This window comes from Zootoca vivipara, chromosome 12 (assembly GCF_963506605.1).
Source record: "Zootoca vivipara chromosome 12, rZooViv1.1, whole genome shotgun sequence".
Taxonomy (NCBI): domain Eukaryota; kingdom Metazoa; phylum Chordata; class Lepidosauria; order Squamata; family Lacertidae; genus Zootoca; species Zootoca vivipara.
The window spans coordinates 20,700,234-20,717,399 of record NC_083287.1 but is presented as its reverse complement, the minus strand read 5'-3'; the positions used below and the strand labels follow the sequence as shown (position 1 = coordinate 20,717,399).

Genomic DNA, 17,166 nt, shown 5'->3' with positions numbered 1-17,166 from the left:
TAATATTTTCCTCATGCTTCACCAAGTTATAATGTTCCAAGTACACCATTTTTTCATATACTCAGCCCATGTTTTATATGGTTGGATAGCAGAGTGAAACCAGGCTGACAATCTGCACGGGAGGTTATTGTGTGGGATACCCAGTGTGATATAGCGGCTACAGAGCTAGACTAGGACCTGGGAGACCAGGGTTTTAAATCTCACCTCAGCCATGAAGCTCATTGGGTGACCCTGGGCCAGTCACCATCTCTCACCCCAACCTAACCCACAGAGTTGGATGTGAGGACAAGATGAGGAGGGGGAGAGCCATATATAGCATCACAAAAATGTAAGGACATAAGAAGAACCTGATGGACCATCTAGTTCAGCAGTCTGTTGGACAACATTTGCCCATTTAATCATCACACATTTTGTTTGCTCATCTTTTGTATGCCATTCTAATAATAAATTATACATTTTTGCTATATTCTTACTTTTTGAATCTAACAATTCTGTTTCCAATTTAGACTTTTTCATTTGAAAACCAACTTTTTTATCCATTTTATCCATTTCATTGATTTGATGATATTGTAACCAATCATTTACTCTACTGTTCAACACCTCATAAGGTTTTAACTTCATTTGATCACCTTCCTCCATTAGAATATCACTGTATTTCAACCATTTTGTTGACATATTCAATCTTTTCTGCGTCTTAGCTTCTGCTGGTGAAATCCACCTGGGTGTTTTGGGGTCTAGCAAATCTTTATACCTATTTCATACGTTATACAAGGATTTTCTAATAATATGACTTTTAAAGCCTTTATGGACCTTAACTTTATCATACCATATATATGCATGCCAACCAAATGCATTATCGTGTCCTTCCAAGTCCAGTATATCATCATTATCTAATACAAACCATTCTCTTAACCAGCAAAAGGCTGCTGCTTCGAAATACAACTTCAGATCTGGCAGGGAAAAGCCTCCTCTTTCCTTAACATCCGTTAAAAGTTTGTACTTAATTCTTGGTTTTTTCCCTTGCCAGACAAATTTTGATAATACCTTTTGCCATTCCTTAAAACATCCAACATTATCAACAATAGGTAATGCTTGAAATAAAAACAACATCTTTGGCAATACATTCATTTTTATAACAGAAATACGGCCCATAATAGGTAACTTCAAATTTGACCATCCTTCTAAGTCATATTTTATCTCTTTCCATAATTTCTCATAATTGTTTTTAAACAAATTGATATTCTTTACAGTCATATTCACCCCCAGGTACTTCACCTTCTTCACAAATGTCAACCCTGTAATATTCTGTAATCTATTAATAAATTAATATTATTAATTATATAATATATATTAATAAATAAATCTATTGATAAATTTTTACCTAAGACTTTAGTCTTTATTTTATTTAATTTAAATCCTGCCAACTGTCCGAACTCCTGAATCACTTCCAAGGCTCTAATTATACTTGTCTCTGGATTTTGCAAATTGAACCCACATAGAGATTTCTCAGGAGACAGATGAGATGATCAGGCACTCCCATTTATTTAAGAACTTGCCATAGTTTTCTGTGGTCGACACAGTCAAATGCTTTTGTGTAGTCAATGAAACATAAGCAAATGTTTTTCTGGAACTCTCTAGCTTTCTCCATAATCCAGCGCATGTTTGCAATTTGGTCTCTGGTTCCTCTGCCTCTTTGAAATCCAGCTTGAACTTCTGGGAGTTCTCGGTCCACATACTAGGAATCAACACTAGGAATCCGCTATTGCGGCTTTCCCCAACCTGATACCCTCCAGATATTGCTGGACTCCAGTACCCATAGGCCCCAGCCAGCATGGCCAATGGTCTGGGATGATGGGAGTTGTAATCCAACAACATTTGGAGGGCATATACCTGATTCAGAGGGTAGAAATCTACAGAACTAAAATGATGAAGATACTATGTGTTGCAGAATAGCTGGGAACCAATATGCTTCACTGTATGCATTTAAAGTTAAATTAGCTTTGTTGATAAACAACTTCTACTCAACTATACAACTTAGCCTGTGGCTGCGAACATTATTATTTTTTTAAAAAAACTGTTGCCAGATAAATTCACATTCAGACTTTTCAAGCAACTTACTCCGGAAGAATCATCTTAAGATTGTTAAAACTCTTCCGAAGTGTATGCTCAGCTTGAAAGCTTTTATATTTTCAACATGACACACACTAATTAAAAAGATCTACTGAATTTACAAATGTAAATTTGTATCATTTACATTTACATTTGTATCATTTCTGCAGGCCTAACATGAACAGTGCTGAAAAGTCTTTTTCTCACTACAGTAGTAATCTGTTTCAAACTTTTTTTCTGCAAGTCTGCAGCCCTTGTACACTATTGGTAAATATATCTTTAATTGCTTCCATCATATTCCATGGTATTCTCTTGTTCCATGGACAGACAAAATGTCATTCATTCATTTATTTTTTACTTGACTACTTGATTGCTAAAGTTGAAGTAAACAAGTCCATACTTTGGGTTGGATTCAGACAAAGTTACTTACACTTAGCTCTCACTGAAATCAATATGAGTGCAGTTAGGTCACAACTAACATCCTATTAATTTCAGTGAGACTCAAGATAAACTTATCCAGCTCACCTGGGAGTAAGGTTTACTAAATTTAATGAGATTTACTTCTGAATTGACATCTATAGGAATCTGTTGTTAGTCTTGATCTATTCAATTTGCAGAAGATAAACAATTGTCCCTTATTTAAATTTATGAAGAGCAGCAGATAAAGCTTTCATTAGTTAATAAGTAATAAAAAGTTTTTAACCTTTAAAAAGTTGGAAGTAGGATTTAACAGCATTGAAGAAAACAATCTGAGGGAATGTCTTATCTTGAGAAGGGAGCATATGTGCCTGAATGGTTTGCTTTCTTTACCACACAGCTAACAAGCAGTTCTTTGATTGCCTGAGCCATCACACACAACTTTGGAGATAATAAAACCTATATTATTGTTCAATCAATTGTCAAGCATGTAGCAGGGGGAAAACGTTGAGGCAATGGATACCACCTGTACGATAGTTTCATTACCTGTTTGTAAAGTAACTGCTCATTTTCCCGAGCATAACAGAAAAGAACATCTGTAAGAATCTTTCTCACATTCTCTTCTTGGAAATACTGCATTTCAGGAAACCTGAAAAAGAAAAAAGAAAAATACATCACTTATACATACACCACAAAGCTTACTAATATGTCTTCGGTTTCCTGATTCCCAGTCTTTTAAAAAGCAGTCTTACAATCTTTTATCTTTCTTCCACTCCACAAAGCTCTTACAGGTATAATATTTATCTTTTAAATATTGTTATAAATGACATGTTATTAACTATATTACTTAGAATATTCCACTGTTTTACACAGGTGGATTTCTGAGAGTAATATCAGCTGTGAGCAAAACTGCATCGACATGTGGTTTGTGTGAGATACAAATGAAAGAACAGCAATAAAGAATAAAAATATCAGTTATATAAGGACACAGTCAGACATAGAATGATGGCAGCCTGTTCACATTTACTTGGAAGCAAGTTCAACAGAAATAAATTGTGTTTGCTTCCAAGCAAACGTCCGGTCAGAATCAGGGGACAGGGCAAGTAGAAGATTCAGAAAGAAAATCTTGCCCTCTCTCCCTGTGAGTACACACATAAAATGAATTCTAGTTAAGAAGCAACTTTGTGAGTTCCTTCAGTTAGTTCATAAAAACTAACCAGTCATCTAGACCTTGTAAATAGTACACTGAATCTATGCCAAAGTGAGTGTAACATTCTTTTTACAATGCCTCCATTAACTAGCACAACTATCCAAACTTTAATTCCCCAATTATAACTTAGTTATATAATCTTAAACATCCTGAACCATTCCCATTTAAAAACAAAAAATACCATCTGTGAAAATTAACATGAAAGCATACTCAGATTTTAATTATACATCTAACAGCATAAATGCATTTGAAAATACTGCTTTGGCACTGTCATACAAAATAAAGCAATAAGGGCTGTCAATATTTCCTGTGCATTGTTTTTTTTTTGCCTACCAATTCTATAAATGGAAAAGGTATCAAAATTAATTTTGCATTGTAAAACTCATGCAAACTATTTTCTCATCTCAAATAACAGTAAAGAGTGATGCTACAACTGGAAAAGTAACATGCCATATAAGAAGTAATTGAGATGAATTGGAGCTACTCAGTGCAATCATTGTTCTAATTCTGACAAAATATTTTACGGAACTGAGTTCTAGCTTTGATAAGTTCCTTAACAGGAATGACCTAAGGGCTAAAGAGATGAAAGAATAATTACAATGGTAATAAGGAACACTTTTAAAAGCATCTCCGACAGTAGGAAAGCAATACACAAAAATAGAAATGCTAAATTCCTCTAGATGAATGACATTTCTCACTAATTACACATCACTTTTTATTGATTAAGTGTTAAGAATTACAGAAAATCATCTGTTCAATCTTGTATTATAAACATAATTTAGTCACAAGATCTGTCAGTTCCTCTCATTCTTTTTCTTTCTCACTGAAACCATTAAAAAAACACACGCAATACCTTGTGATATTAATTTACAATAAGCCCACTTCAATATCTCCAAGATGTCTGTTTGGGATTCGAAACCAAGAGAGAAAATATTCCCTTATTGATCTAGATTATTTTGAATATTGTATTTTTCTTTAAGTGCCTGTCATTCTCTTGGGCAACCATCATGTCCATACTGTATCCTCCAAAGAACTGCTCTAAATTCTTATGAAGACCAGATTTCCCCTCAAAAGTGATTTAGAACTTTGAAAAACTATTTAAATAAATGTATGGGCCTGCATGCTGGATCTGGCCCACTACCGCCTTTTACTGAACTCACGTGCATAATCTCTGCCAACAAGTACCAGCTTATCAGTCAGATTTTATTTTTGGAGGTGAAAAAGGGAAGCAAAAGCTGGCCACCATCTAGTTTCAGGAATTCCAGCTGAGGTGGCCGTACCTTTCCTTACCCTTCACCAAAGGGCTATCTAAGTATCCTCTTGTTCTGAGGGAAGGAGAGAATGAGATTCAACCACCACCTTGCCCTAGCTTTCAAAAAGACTTTTCCCTTGTAAATGTCTTCGAACCATAGAATGGTAGAGTTGGAGGGCACCACAAAGGCCATCTCGTCCAACCCCATGCAATGCAGGAATCTTTTTGTCCAGCGTGGGGCTCGAACCCACGACCCTGAGATTAGAAATCTCATGCTCTACCAACTGAGCTACCACAAGCTCTTGACAGTACAGCATTAATTAACTGCTGCTGATTGTTTTAACATTTTTATGTAAATGTTTTCTGAGGTCCAACTGAAAAGCAGTATATAAATAAATATAGAATGATAAATAATACCGTGTAGGGGAGCTGAATGTTGCCTTACAGCCAATGCTAACTACAGTATTGTAATTGTATTAATGTTTCACAGCACTTACGTTCTTGTCACATCTTGTTCAATCATTCCTCGAAGTTCTTTATCTTGGAAAAATTTGTTCCAAAGACTCTGCAAAAGGGCAGGCAGACATTCACATGAAACATGTAATAAAATTGATGGTCTATGTAAAAAGTTTGTACAAATTGGAAACGTTGCATTTGGGCTGCTTAAAAGAAGGCAATATTAGCGAATATCAGACTTTGGGAGTTTTTCTCCTTTTGATCAAGCTGCATTTTTTTTTAAAAAAAGCCACACACGATTGGCTTTTTTCTATCTTAGAATCATAGAGTTGGAAAAGTCCCTGAAGGTCCTCTAGTCCACCCCCAGAAATGCACGAATAAGCGGGGGGCCCATATGGGGATCAAACCTACAACCCTGGCATTATCAGCACCACGCTCTAGCCAACTGAGCTAAATGCCATGGAACCTAATATTATCATAGGTCCCCCTCTTATTTTCTGTTTGCATAAATACATTAAAACATTAGAAGTTGTAATGCTAAACATTTCTGGTGTGTTTTCTGCACCACTAAATTGTGACTTTTACATGCAGATATACATTACAGGTTGTTTTTTGTGGGGAAAAGGAAAGCTGCAATGCAATGATGTCACACCACATGCTTTGTATTCCTAGACCAGAGGTGGCTAATCTGTGGACCCTCAGAATTAGCTGGACTCCATCTCCAGGTCATGTTGGTCAGGGTTGTTGGGATTTAAGAGTCCAATAATAGCTGGAGAGTCACTACTCCTGCCCTTGACTAGGGAAAAGAAGAAGAGGGGAGGCAAGGCTTCTTTCTTTGGTGACAGCCAAATGTCTCTTGCCATGTTTAAATCAATGTGATGGTGAATCTATAACAAAACATTTACAGAACTGCTCAATAACTGTATTGTCCAATTAAGGCCAACAGCCATTCTTGAGATATTTTAACAATTCTACAGCTGCAAACATTTGCAGAAGGCCCTGATCAGTATTCACGCAAAGCATAAATAAAATGGCTTAGTTCACTAGAAACTACTGTAACAGAAAGCGAGAAGTTTCCCAAAATGTCTGTGGGTACGTGGTCACTGGAGAGTCCAAGATCGCCCTCGAAGCACTGTATGTTGCTTTAAAAATAATATGACATGCTAGTTCAACATGCAAGTATCAACATTATTGGTTCCACTTGATATTCACTGGAAGAATTAATCATGGTATATTCAGCTGTTTTTAAAATTGCAGAAATGTTTAAATAAAAGAGCTGATGACTAACATTTATTTTAAATGAATAAGAACAGGTGGCAACTCTCGGAGAGAATGAAACAAAGTCCCAGCTCTGATCTCTTGCTCATCAAGACATCATCAGCTGAAAGTGATGAATACTCAGCATGCTCCACTTTTGGAGAAGAGCATCTTCAGCTCCCTTTTTGTCTGTTTAGAGATGCTATATCAAGTGCCATAGGCTTGGTTCACTTGGCTACTTGAATAGTGGACCTAAAGGTGAATTTGAATAGAAGCTGAACAAAAAAAAATTCACTAGATGCAAATGGAAAAAAGAACATCTATAGCTTGCATAAAACTGTGTATTTATATTGGGAGTGATAAGGGAGTGAGTTCACACAATGCTGGCTGCTGGATGATGCAGATACTGCAACAGGCTTGAAGGATTAAACACCCCCTTGCTTAATGGTTGTCAACCTGACATTAGATGCTTGGGCCAAGTAGGCCCTCAAAAAATCCACTTAGGAATCTTTTGAAATTGGACCCTGGTCTATGTCAAACTTTTAGATGTTGAATTTAGCTATTTTTTCCCTAGCTAATCATATTATAGTTCAGTGGTAGCCAATGCAGCATCTTCCATATGTTGTTGAACTCTCATAAACTTGGATCATTGGCAATTATCCCTTATAGTAGTCATGACTAACTTGTCCCACTGATTTAAGTGAGGTTAAAGCATGTCCAAGAGGAAGGCACATTTGGCAAATCCTCACCATGATCAATTCCTGTTTGAAACCTAAGTCCCCACTGTGGAAGGATGTGTGACTCCATAATTGGCCTCCATAGTAACCTATGGACACACTATTCCATATATTCATGGAAGACAATCTTACTCGGCTAGGAGTGATCACCAAAGAAGAAGAAAGCATGACTAATTTAATCTGATCCAAGCCTATGATTTCTAATTTTTTTATGGTTTTAAGTGTTTTTATTTCCTTTCCCCCCTTTTAGATCTTATTTCCTATTTTGATGTTAGGTGTTAAGTTTGAAGGGTTGGCTGATAGAATATTATTTTTTTACATGATGAACGTACAGATCCTTTCCTACTGAAATTCCAGATTTAGTCACATCCTTGAGCTACTATCCACTTCAGGCAACTATGGGAACAAACAATAACACTGTGCTTGTCACACCACCATACAGTGTCAAAAGTACTGTGAACTATGATGGTAGGCCATGATACATTTAAGATGTAAACTGTGTTATCGAGTGCTATTTTTCTTGAAAAAGAGGTGGCAGAACTCATGGTGATTGCCTCCCACATTCTCTTTAGAATGGCAATGGCACCCACCTGAAAGGTGTCAGAGCTGAATTCTGGTGAATTCCACATGACAAAAAGCCCTGGTGTTATCTCCTTTCCTTTGGATCAGGAGAACGCATGTTAACCACCCGAACTGACACTATCTCCTTTGACTGTGACATCTCAGCTGGCTGTACAATGCACACTTTACCCTATAATGTAGTACAAAGCAGTATTACTGAGTTCACCATGAGAGCAGGAATTTTGCTCCTCGAGAAGAAAACCATCCACAAGCTGACAGTACCTGGGTTGCAGCATTTTCAGATAAAGAACTGTTAGTGTCTAAGGTACCAGTATTTTCATTGTCAAGGTCTGCAACCTCATTTCATCTCTTTTGGATTAGTTGTCCCTATCAAGGATTCTTCTACTCTTTACTTGATGAAGAGCACTGAAGGTTTTATTCCAGGCTCTGGATATAATATAAAATAAGTTATAATTACCCCTTCATCCTGTGAAAGTGGGTTGTTGATCATCAAGTCTTGTTGTCCAGCTTTTCGAGGATTTGTAATATGCTGTGAATAGGAATTAAGACCTTTAGATTCTCTATTAGACATGCGGAAAATATTGAGGCAGAGGGAAGGAAATATGTCTGGGTTCAACTTACTATTTCTTTAATCTTGTTATACAGTGTTCTTAATTTTGTTGTTTTACTGATCCATTGATTTCTGTCAGAGGGGAGAACATTCAGAAACAGCTGCAGATCAATGAAACATCGGTTGGTTAGAAAGACAAACGAGTTATATTGATGTAATGACACTTTCTAAACAGAATCATATTTGTAATTTGGAGCTTTGGTATTATGTGGTAAAGGTAAAGGGACCCCTGACCAGTAGGTCCAGTCGTGACCGACTCTGGGGTTGCGGTGCTCATCTCGAGTTATTGGCCGAGGGAGCCGGCGTACAGCTTCCAGGTCATGTGGCCAGCATGACAAAGCCGCTTCTGGCGAACCAGAGCAGCACACGGAAACGCCGTTTACCTTCCCGCTGTAGCGGTACCTATTTATCTACTTGCACTTTGACGTGCTTTCGAACTGCTAGGTTGGCAGGAGCTGGGACCGAGCAACGGAAGCTCACCCTGTCACAGGAATTCGAACCGCCGACCTTCTGATCGGCAAGCCCTAGGCTCTGCATGTTCAAAGGAGTCACTGAAAGGCATCTGCCAAAGATGTTAAGCCATCAAACAGGATCCTCTTTAATAATTCTCACTTCTGCAGTATCTTTGGTATATTTTGCTTCACTTGTCAGCTCTACATACTTCCTTGCCTGTTGGCAATTGACCTGAGCAGCTCCTCCTACTTTGCTTAACCCAATCCTGCAGGAAGGTTGCTTAGGGTTCTTATAGTCTCATCCCATAAAAAGAAAATGATATACGGAACTTTTTTAAAAGCAGGGGTGACTGATAAATCCTGACTAAATATCTTAAAGATTAGTTGCACTTTCAGCAAAAAAATGCAACTTTGATCAAAAATTTCACAATGAAGCATGTCCAAGTGAAATACAATTGACATAAATCCTTCAGTACGAACAGTAATTTAGTTGTAAGGTATTTCAAATCATTAATTGTTCTATGAATTATAAAAATCAACAGAAGAACATTGGGATGGAATCTTTCAAAATTCAGTGACTCTTTACATCAGCAGTCTTCAAGTACATCAGGTAATACGTTGGTATATTACAACTACAAGCTGTAAATAAATATTTTCTTCTTACCTTCCAACAAACACTACGGAACCTGCTGCTTCTCAGCTGCCCATTAATCCCCTTCAGCCGTATTGTTGCCAAGTAATTGTTGTTTACAAATAATTCTTCCCATTCTTTGCTACATGGAATGAACGGGGGGGGGGGGGAGAGAGAGAACTTTTAAAAATTATTATTAAAGACTTAGCTGACTGTGAAGCAATATAACATGAAGTAATTTTGGGTAAACAAAAGGAAAGGAAGTTTTAAATGTATATATTTAGCAGTGTGCTATTTCTAAACGCATGGTTGTCTTTTTGGACACATTTCTTCCCTGGATTTAATGAATATGTAGATCACTATAATTATGCCAGCTACTGAAATTCATAATGTCTGTGGAGGCTATTCCATTTCCTCTAAAATGTTGGTACTGCAGTTCAGTGAATAAAGAAGAAAAATGAATATTAATATAAGCACATTTGGGTTTCAACCATAGATAAAGCAGTACCTATTTGAAAGAATACCTAATTTCAAAATATGGTACAAGGAAGTATAGTGTTGACTATTACTTCTGCACATGACACATTTGCCTAAATGAAGCCTCTTTTCTACATAACGTCAAGCTGGGCAGTTAAGCATAATAGAAGATGACTTCCGTTAACTTTTAGTGCTGTTTACTATTGCAGTCTCTTCCACTTCTTTCTACATGATCAGTCTTAAAAATTTAACAGGTGCTAGCAAATTTTTAAAAAATAAATTTTGAAAAACCCCTCACTGTATAAACTGTTAAAGGCAAGCTTGAGTACCTTGCAGTACCTACGGCTGACTAGATAAACAACCTAAATATGCCTCCTAGGCACAAAGACACCAGGGGCCTAACACCTGTGCTTCATTAATGTACAAGTAAATCTACTCTACTGGGAAACAATTGGAAATTAATTGTCCCAAACCATTTAGTGAATTTGAATACAAGAATTAAACTATATTTTCTCTATTTTCCACTGAACTGAATCTCTAGAACAATACCACCCACCTGAGGATCTAAAGTGAAATAGCCCAAAGACTTCCTTGAGTCACTGAATTAACAAATATAATTTGAGTAAAACAAAAACAAAGACAAAGACAAACTAAACCTTCTTCTCACCAGGTATTTACATAAGCAAAATCAGAGATTCCTTGGTTTGTGGGAGAAGGTGAAGGGGGGTGATGAAGTTAAAACAGGCTATGCTTCAGTTGCCGCATTTGGTGAAAGTTAAAGGTTTATGGTTTTTCTTTCTCAGATAAAAGTATGAATGGTAACTCAGAACAAACATTGGTTACAATTCTTGATTTGTTTGGATCAAACACAATGCTAACTAAGGCTTGGCTCAAAGTGGTGCCTCAGCAGTGGAAGGAGGCAGCTACTATCGCCTTTGCTCCTGACCTGCCCATTTGCTCATTCGTGCACATGCTTTGCCTCAGTGTTCCCCAAGAACCAGGTCACTGCGTGGATTCCAAACTGGGCAATGTACTTGTTGGACAAAGTAATCTGCAAAAGTAATGTGCGAAACTAGAAAAACTTTTGCAGGCTTTGTTCTGATCAAGCAAATACAATAGAATAATGATTCCAGGCATATGTTTAAAATAATTGGGACATACATCAACATACTTTACAAAACTATTCTGATCCAATAAATGACATAAAAGAAGAAAATGTGGAAAGCAGAAACCACTGTTGCCAGCTACAGTATTTGTTCTGTGGAAGGAACAAAACACACCTAATAAAAATGTGTGCTTTACCATCTATCTAGAAATAGATGGTTTTTGCACAGCATAGTGCCTGAAACTTTTATGGGAAATTTAGCAGAAATGTAAGAGTTGCAGATTAGTAATGCCAGCCAGAGACGTTAAAGCCTGGCCTCAGAAACAGGAAGAGCTTCAGCATTAGGACTGCAGGTGCCAAGATCAACCAGATAAACACTGTTATCTATAATTACTTCATTTTTAGCTTAAATCACAGGTAATGAGGGAACTCAGTCTTGAAAAGGCAATTAAGAACTGTACACAGTCTTTCTGCTTTTTGTACAAAGAAAAATATTTTAGAAATTATTCAAAGATTCATCCATTTTAATTCTCCTGTATTTTTTTAAAAAATAACATTCAAATAATTACTAGTACAGTAGTACAAAGCAAACAGTTTACAAGCATGTAGGACATATTTGTTACGGACATTGGTTAAAATAATGAACCACAAAGCCATACAACCATCTAGCAATATTAAATATTATCCAATATATCATTTAAGTATTCCTGGTATTTTTATTACGTGATCATTTCATAAAACTTTATATACAAATAGTCTATATGTGTACATTTAGCAACAATAAACCAGTTATTCCTCATATACAAAAGCAACCTGACAAGTTAAAATAATCTCATGCTCTGTGAGAAGGCAGGTGAGGGGCCATAGAATCGAGAAGAACCACTCTATGGTAGAGATGGCGGTCTGCCGGCAGAATGGCATATCTCCAGGACAGCAGTGAAAAGCTGTCCTACTAGCAATGTCCTGTGGGTGGTGCGTGGTAGGGGTCAAAACAGGACATTCTGAAGGTGTGCCAGAGGAGATGACAGCTTTCCAGGATCCTAAGCCCTTCACTCTCCCAAAAGGCTCCACAAGAGGCCTCAAAACCATGCCAGTTCTGGAGCTGGCATAATTTATTGCCACCTATTGCAGTCAATGGGAGGGAGTGGGGAGATAAATGGAACAGGGGAGGCCACTCACATCTCCCACCCTGACCACCATGAGTCACCAGGGATTTGAATAAGGCAGTTGCTTCCTATAGAATCTGTGCCCCCTGCTCCCCTGCAATAAATCACTCAGCTAGTCTCTCTGGTTCTCCAGTGCTTAGAAGTCTTGAATTTTTGGCAGAGGAATTTAATAAACAGCAAAGAGTGAAGTGGCTTTTAAGTATCAATGTTCAGCATATGGTTGTCAAGGGTTGAGTGGAGAGGTGCTGAAGCAACTCTTTCCCCCCCTTAAATTGACATTTCTCATCTGATTGACAGAGATGGGCATTTCAGTCCAACTAATTAAGATACTGGGTGCAAATATCCAGAACAGGGAAAGCCAACATGCTGCCCATGAAATATTTTGGGCTACGACTCCCATCATACCTGGCCATTGGCCATGTGGCTGGGTCTCATGGGAGCTGTAGTCCAATATAAATCTGAAGACTACCACATTGTCAGCTTCCACCTTTCTATATCAATGGTAGCCAAAGAGCCAAACATGAATCAAACGGGAACTACTTTTGCACCATTGTCACAAATGTAGGGCATGGGATCAGAACTCAATCTGATGATGTGACCTAAACATCACTAAGGATCAAGCAATACTGAACACAATATAATCCACTTCTGAGTAAACATACTCAGGAGCCTTTTTTCTCATTGCCAATCCTGTACAAACATACCTGGAATTAAGTCTCATTAAACACAAAGGAACTTCCTTCTGATTAGGCATGTGCAGCATTAAGATAATGCTTTATTATTAATAAGTGCTTGGCTTTAAGTCCTACATAGCATGAGGCACGTGTCAGACTTTTAGAAAAGTTTTCACATTTGTATTTGCTATTGGAGGGAGGAGGGTTAACATCCACACAACTTGTTTAGCTGTATTTGTGCAGAAAATAACTTCTAGGGACCATGTGATCTCAGATGAACCCACCACAGGAAATATGGATCCTGGTTACTAGGAAAAAAGGAAGAACGAACTACGGAGATACAAAGGACTTATTTCAAAGGAATAAGATGAAGCAGGAGAAGTTCACTAAATGAAAAATGAAAGCTGCAGGTATTTATAACCTGAGGGATTCCTACTGCCTGCTGTCTAAACTACTCATTTATGGATCATAGCTCTGGCTTCAGCTTTCCTCTGAAGTCAGGTACTTGAAGACCAGGACTCAGGCTGCTTTCACATCTGCGTGTTAATGTGCATGTGGGTTGCACAGATCTGATTTTCCATGTGCCCTTTTGTGCACGTTAGTTCACACATGGGAACTTTCAACTGAATTCTATTTCAATGTTTCTCATTTACACTAGTGGGCTGCACTTGATGAGATGTAACGGCACTGTGTGTTGCACCCCAAACCCCTCTCCCCTCAAGGACTCCTTCCCAAGTCTCCCTAAATTCCAGATTGTTGATATCCATTGTGGGCATATGCACATATATTTGTTTACCTGTGCATGCGGCATTTTTATTTTTCAGATACAAATTTTCTGATATATCAGATTTGCATGGAAAGTGAGTTTAAGAAGTGCACAAATGTGTGTGTGTGTTGTGGCCAGGAATACCAAGGAAGGTCACACCAACAGAAGGGGGGGGGGTGATAGATGGCACTCAGATAAACACCACCACACATGTAAAGCAAAAGAGATGGGTGAAATAGACAAATTGTTTGAATAGTGTCATGTGATGCAATAGTTGCAAACACTATTCTCTGATAAAAAGAAAAATAACTTTAAAATCTATTAACCGCAGAGTTACTGAAAGATTCTGGCACCTTTGTCTGCTACAGGATACTTGAAACTAAAATTCTAATATTTGCAATCGTCTGCAGACTCCCGAACTACTAAACTTGGCCAACAACTTGCTTGTGGTTCTGCAGCAGATGTTCTTGCTTTTAGGTCACTAAAAACCTTATGGACTAGTTTCACTCTCCAAGGAGGAAGTGCCAGCATGATTAAGATCTGAAAAAGCACAACTCAACACCACCAGAAGCATGGTGCCATTTATCTGTCAATTTCAGTCACACTGGCACAAAGATGATTTGAGCTTGGAGTTTAAATGAATCCTGATAGCATTATTGCAGTGTATTACTTAGGCCCACTGTGCTTAAGAACTTTTAATAAATATTTTAATTCATACTCACTATAGTAATGAACAATGGCCATCTGTGTGTGTGAGATGGTACTTGTTAAACTTTAAAAACCCACGACAAAGACATTAACATAAAGCACATAAGATATTAAAGGAATGGTGGGATTTATCAGAACAAATGGAGCTGTTCTGAAATTATAGCTACAGAAGAGATATTACTCCAAAACATGAATTATTATTTTTCTTTTTTCTTTCTTTCTATTTTTTGCTTCTTGGAAAAACTTCTATGGATGCTTCCACTAAAGTGGTTTGTAGAAATAAGAGATGAAGAGGCAACTGCTCCAGTTTTCTGGTTCTTTCCCTCTGTTGACAATATTAAAGGTCAAATGCAAGAAGCGGCTCTTTAGCTCTCTCCATGCAGAGGTGTTGTGTGGTTCCTGCCATCTCTGCTTGTCCTAGAAGGAGGACCAAGGTAATCTATGGCAGTGATGGCTTCCTGCATGTCCTGGTCATAGGCACCAAGTCTCTCCTGGGTCTATTCCGTACTTGGGTTCTAAGCAAGGCAGCAACAACTATGTGATCGACCACAATAGCAGAGAGCTAACTTATGGTGGCACAAGGCGGGCTGCTCATACTGTCTTCTGTCTCTGACCTTTGTTTCATCCAGTAATATCCCTTTAAGGCAGGAGACAGAGTCAATCATACTGCACAAGTGAATGGCTGTATTTCCAGGTCTGCCATTTCTCACATGTCTGTGACTGAAGTTATTAGAACCCACTAGAATTATAAGAAGGCATTATAAGAGAAGTCCTCTTGTCTGAATGGGGTAAGTAACAGGAAGCAGGGATTAGGAATAAATGGACAGGTTTTTTTCCAATGGAGGAATGAAGAAAGTGCTGATGATACTAAATTGTTCAGGGTCATTAAAACAGAAACGGGTTGTGAAGAGCTCCAAAAGGACCTCTTCAAACCCAGTGAATGGGCGGGGGAAAGGCAAATGTGATTCAGAGTAAACTAGCGTAAAGTGACGACTGTCAGAGCAAAAAAAAAAAAACTTAATTTCACATATACGCTTGTGAGGTCTAAACTGGCAGTGACTGACCAGGAACGAGACCTTGGGGTTGCAGTGAAGATGTTCACTGAGTGTGCAGCAGGTGTAGAAAATGCAAATTCCATGCTGGGGTCATTAGGAAAGGAATTGAAAATGAAACTGCCAATATTATAACGTCGTTAATACAAATCTATGGTGTGGCTACATTTGGAATACTGTCTACAGTTCTGGCTGCCTCACCTCAGAAAGGATATTGCAGAGTTGGAAAAAGTTCAGAAAAGGGCAGCCAAAATGATCAAGCAGAAACTTCCCCATAAGGACAGGTTGCAGCACTGGGGGCTTTTTGGTTTTGAGACCAGTAGAAGGTGGCATGATAGAAATATATAAATTATGCATGGCGTGGAGAAAGTGGTTCAAGAAAAGGTTTCCACCCTCTTTCACAACTCTAGAACTTTGGGACATCCAATGAAGCTGAATTTTGGACGATAGACAAAATACAGTACTTCTCCACATAGTACATAGTTAAACTATGGCATTCACTCCCACAGGAGACAGGGATGGCTACCAACTTGGATGGCTTTAAAAGGAGGATTACAGAAATTCAAGGAAGTCAAGGCTACCAGTAGCCGCTAGCCACAATGGCTATGTTCTGCCTCCACAGTCAGGGGCGGTGTGCTTCCGAATACCAGCTGCTAGAAACCACAGAAGGAGAGAATGCTTTTGTGCTTGTGTCCTGCTGCAGGCTTCCCATAGGCACCTGGTTAGCCGCTGTGAGAACAGGATGCTGGACTACATAGGTCACTGGTCTGATCCAGTAGTCTCTTCTTATATTCTTAACCCTTTCCAAAGGCTGCTTTTTTGTTAGAGCTCTTCTTTGTGCTAACATTATTATCTAATTTTATTGCAATATGCTGAACAGGTGTTTCATAAAACAGAATCATTCTCTGATGCACCTGGAGATAATTCGGAATTGTAGACTAAATCTGTCCATTTAATTGGGAGGGAAATACTGCAATAATTTAATAAATATGGACAAGGAAGAGACAGAAAGAGTAATTCCTCCAACAAACATGCCAAAACTCAAGCACTTCTCTCTTCAGCTTGAAATTTGTGTTTATACTGTGACATGGATGATGTAGCATACAGTCCTCTCCCTAATTATACAACCAGCATAGATCTCTCTCCTCCACTCTGTGGACCACAGGTTTTAAGAAGTAAGCAAAAGCATAGCTGCCAAGTTTTCCCTTTTCTCGCGAGGAAGCCTATTCAGCATAAGGGGAAATCCCTTTAAAAAAGGGATAACTTGGCAGCTATGGCAAAAGTAGAAAGCTGTGGTCCACAAAATGGAGGGGAGAGACCTATGCTGGCAATAATCCCTGCCTAGTCCAATGTGGATGGTTGTGTCACAATGTACAACAAGCAGGGCAAAAATCTCCATGGGAACTTGCTGTAAGGAAGTGACAAACCTAGATCAACAGAGAAACCTGATGACCCCTTAGTCACCCAGCATAAAAGGTTATGTGGAACAGGGTAGAAAGGAGAAA

At 38.3% G+C, this 17,166-nt stretch overlaps 1 protein-coding gene and 1 non-coding gene across 16 annotated transcripts in view; both read right to left on the bottom strand.

Annotated features, from left to right (window-relative positions):
• The window catches only part of TBC1D5 (TBC1 domain family member 5), a 247,358-nt gene that overhangs the window by 105,347 nt on the left and 124,845 nt on the right, over positions 1–17,166 (bottom strand). For all 15 annotated transcript variants that reach the window (XM_060280677.1, XM_060280685.1, XM_060280676.1 and 12 more), the window contains 5 exons: positions 9,747–9,855; positions 8,642–8,731; positions 8,478–8,549; positions 5,486–5,553; positions 3,073–3,175 (listed from right to left, as the gene is read on the bottom strand). In XM_060280677.1, the coding sequence (XP_060136660.1) occupies positions 3,073–3,175; positions 5,486–5,553; positions 8,478–8,549; positions 8,642–8,731; positions 9,747–9,855 (442 nt within the window). The remainder of the gene's footprint in view (positions 1–3,072; positions 3,176–5,485; positions 5,554–8,477; positions 8,550–8,641; positions 8,732–9,746; positions 9,856–17,166) is intronic.
• On the bottom strand, positions 5,215–5,288 carry TRNAR-UCU (transfer RNA arginine (anticodon UCU)). Its single transcript has one exon. It is a non-coding gene; the product is annotated as a tRNA-Arg (tRNA).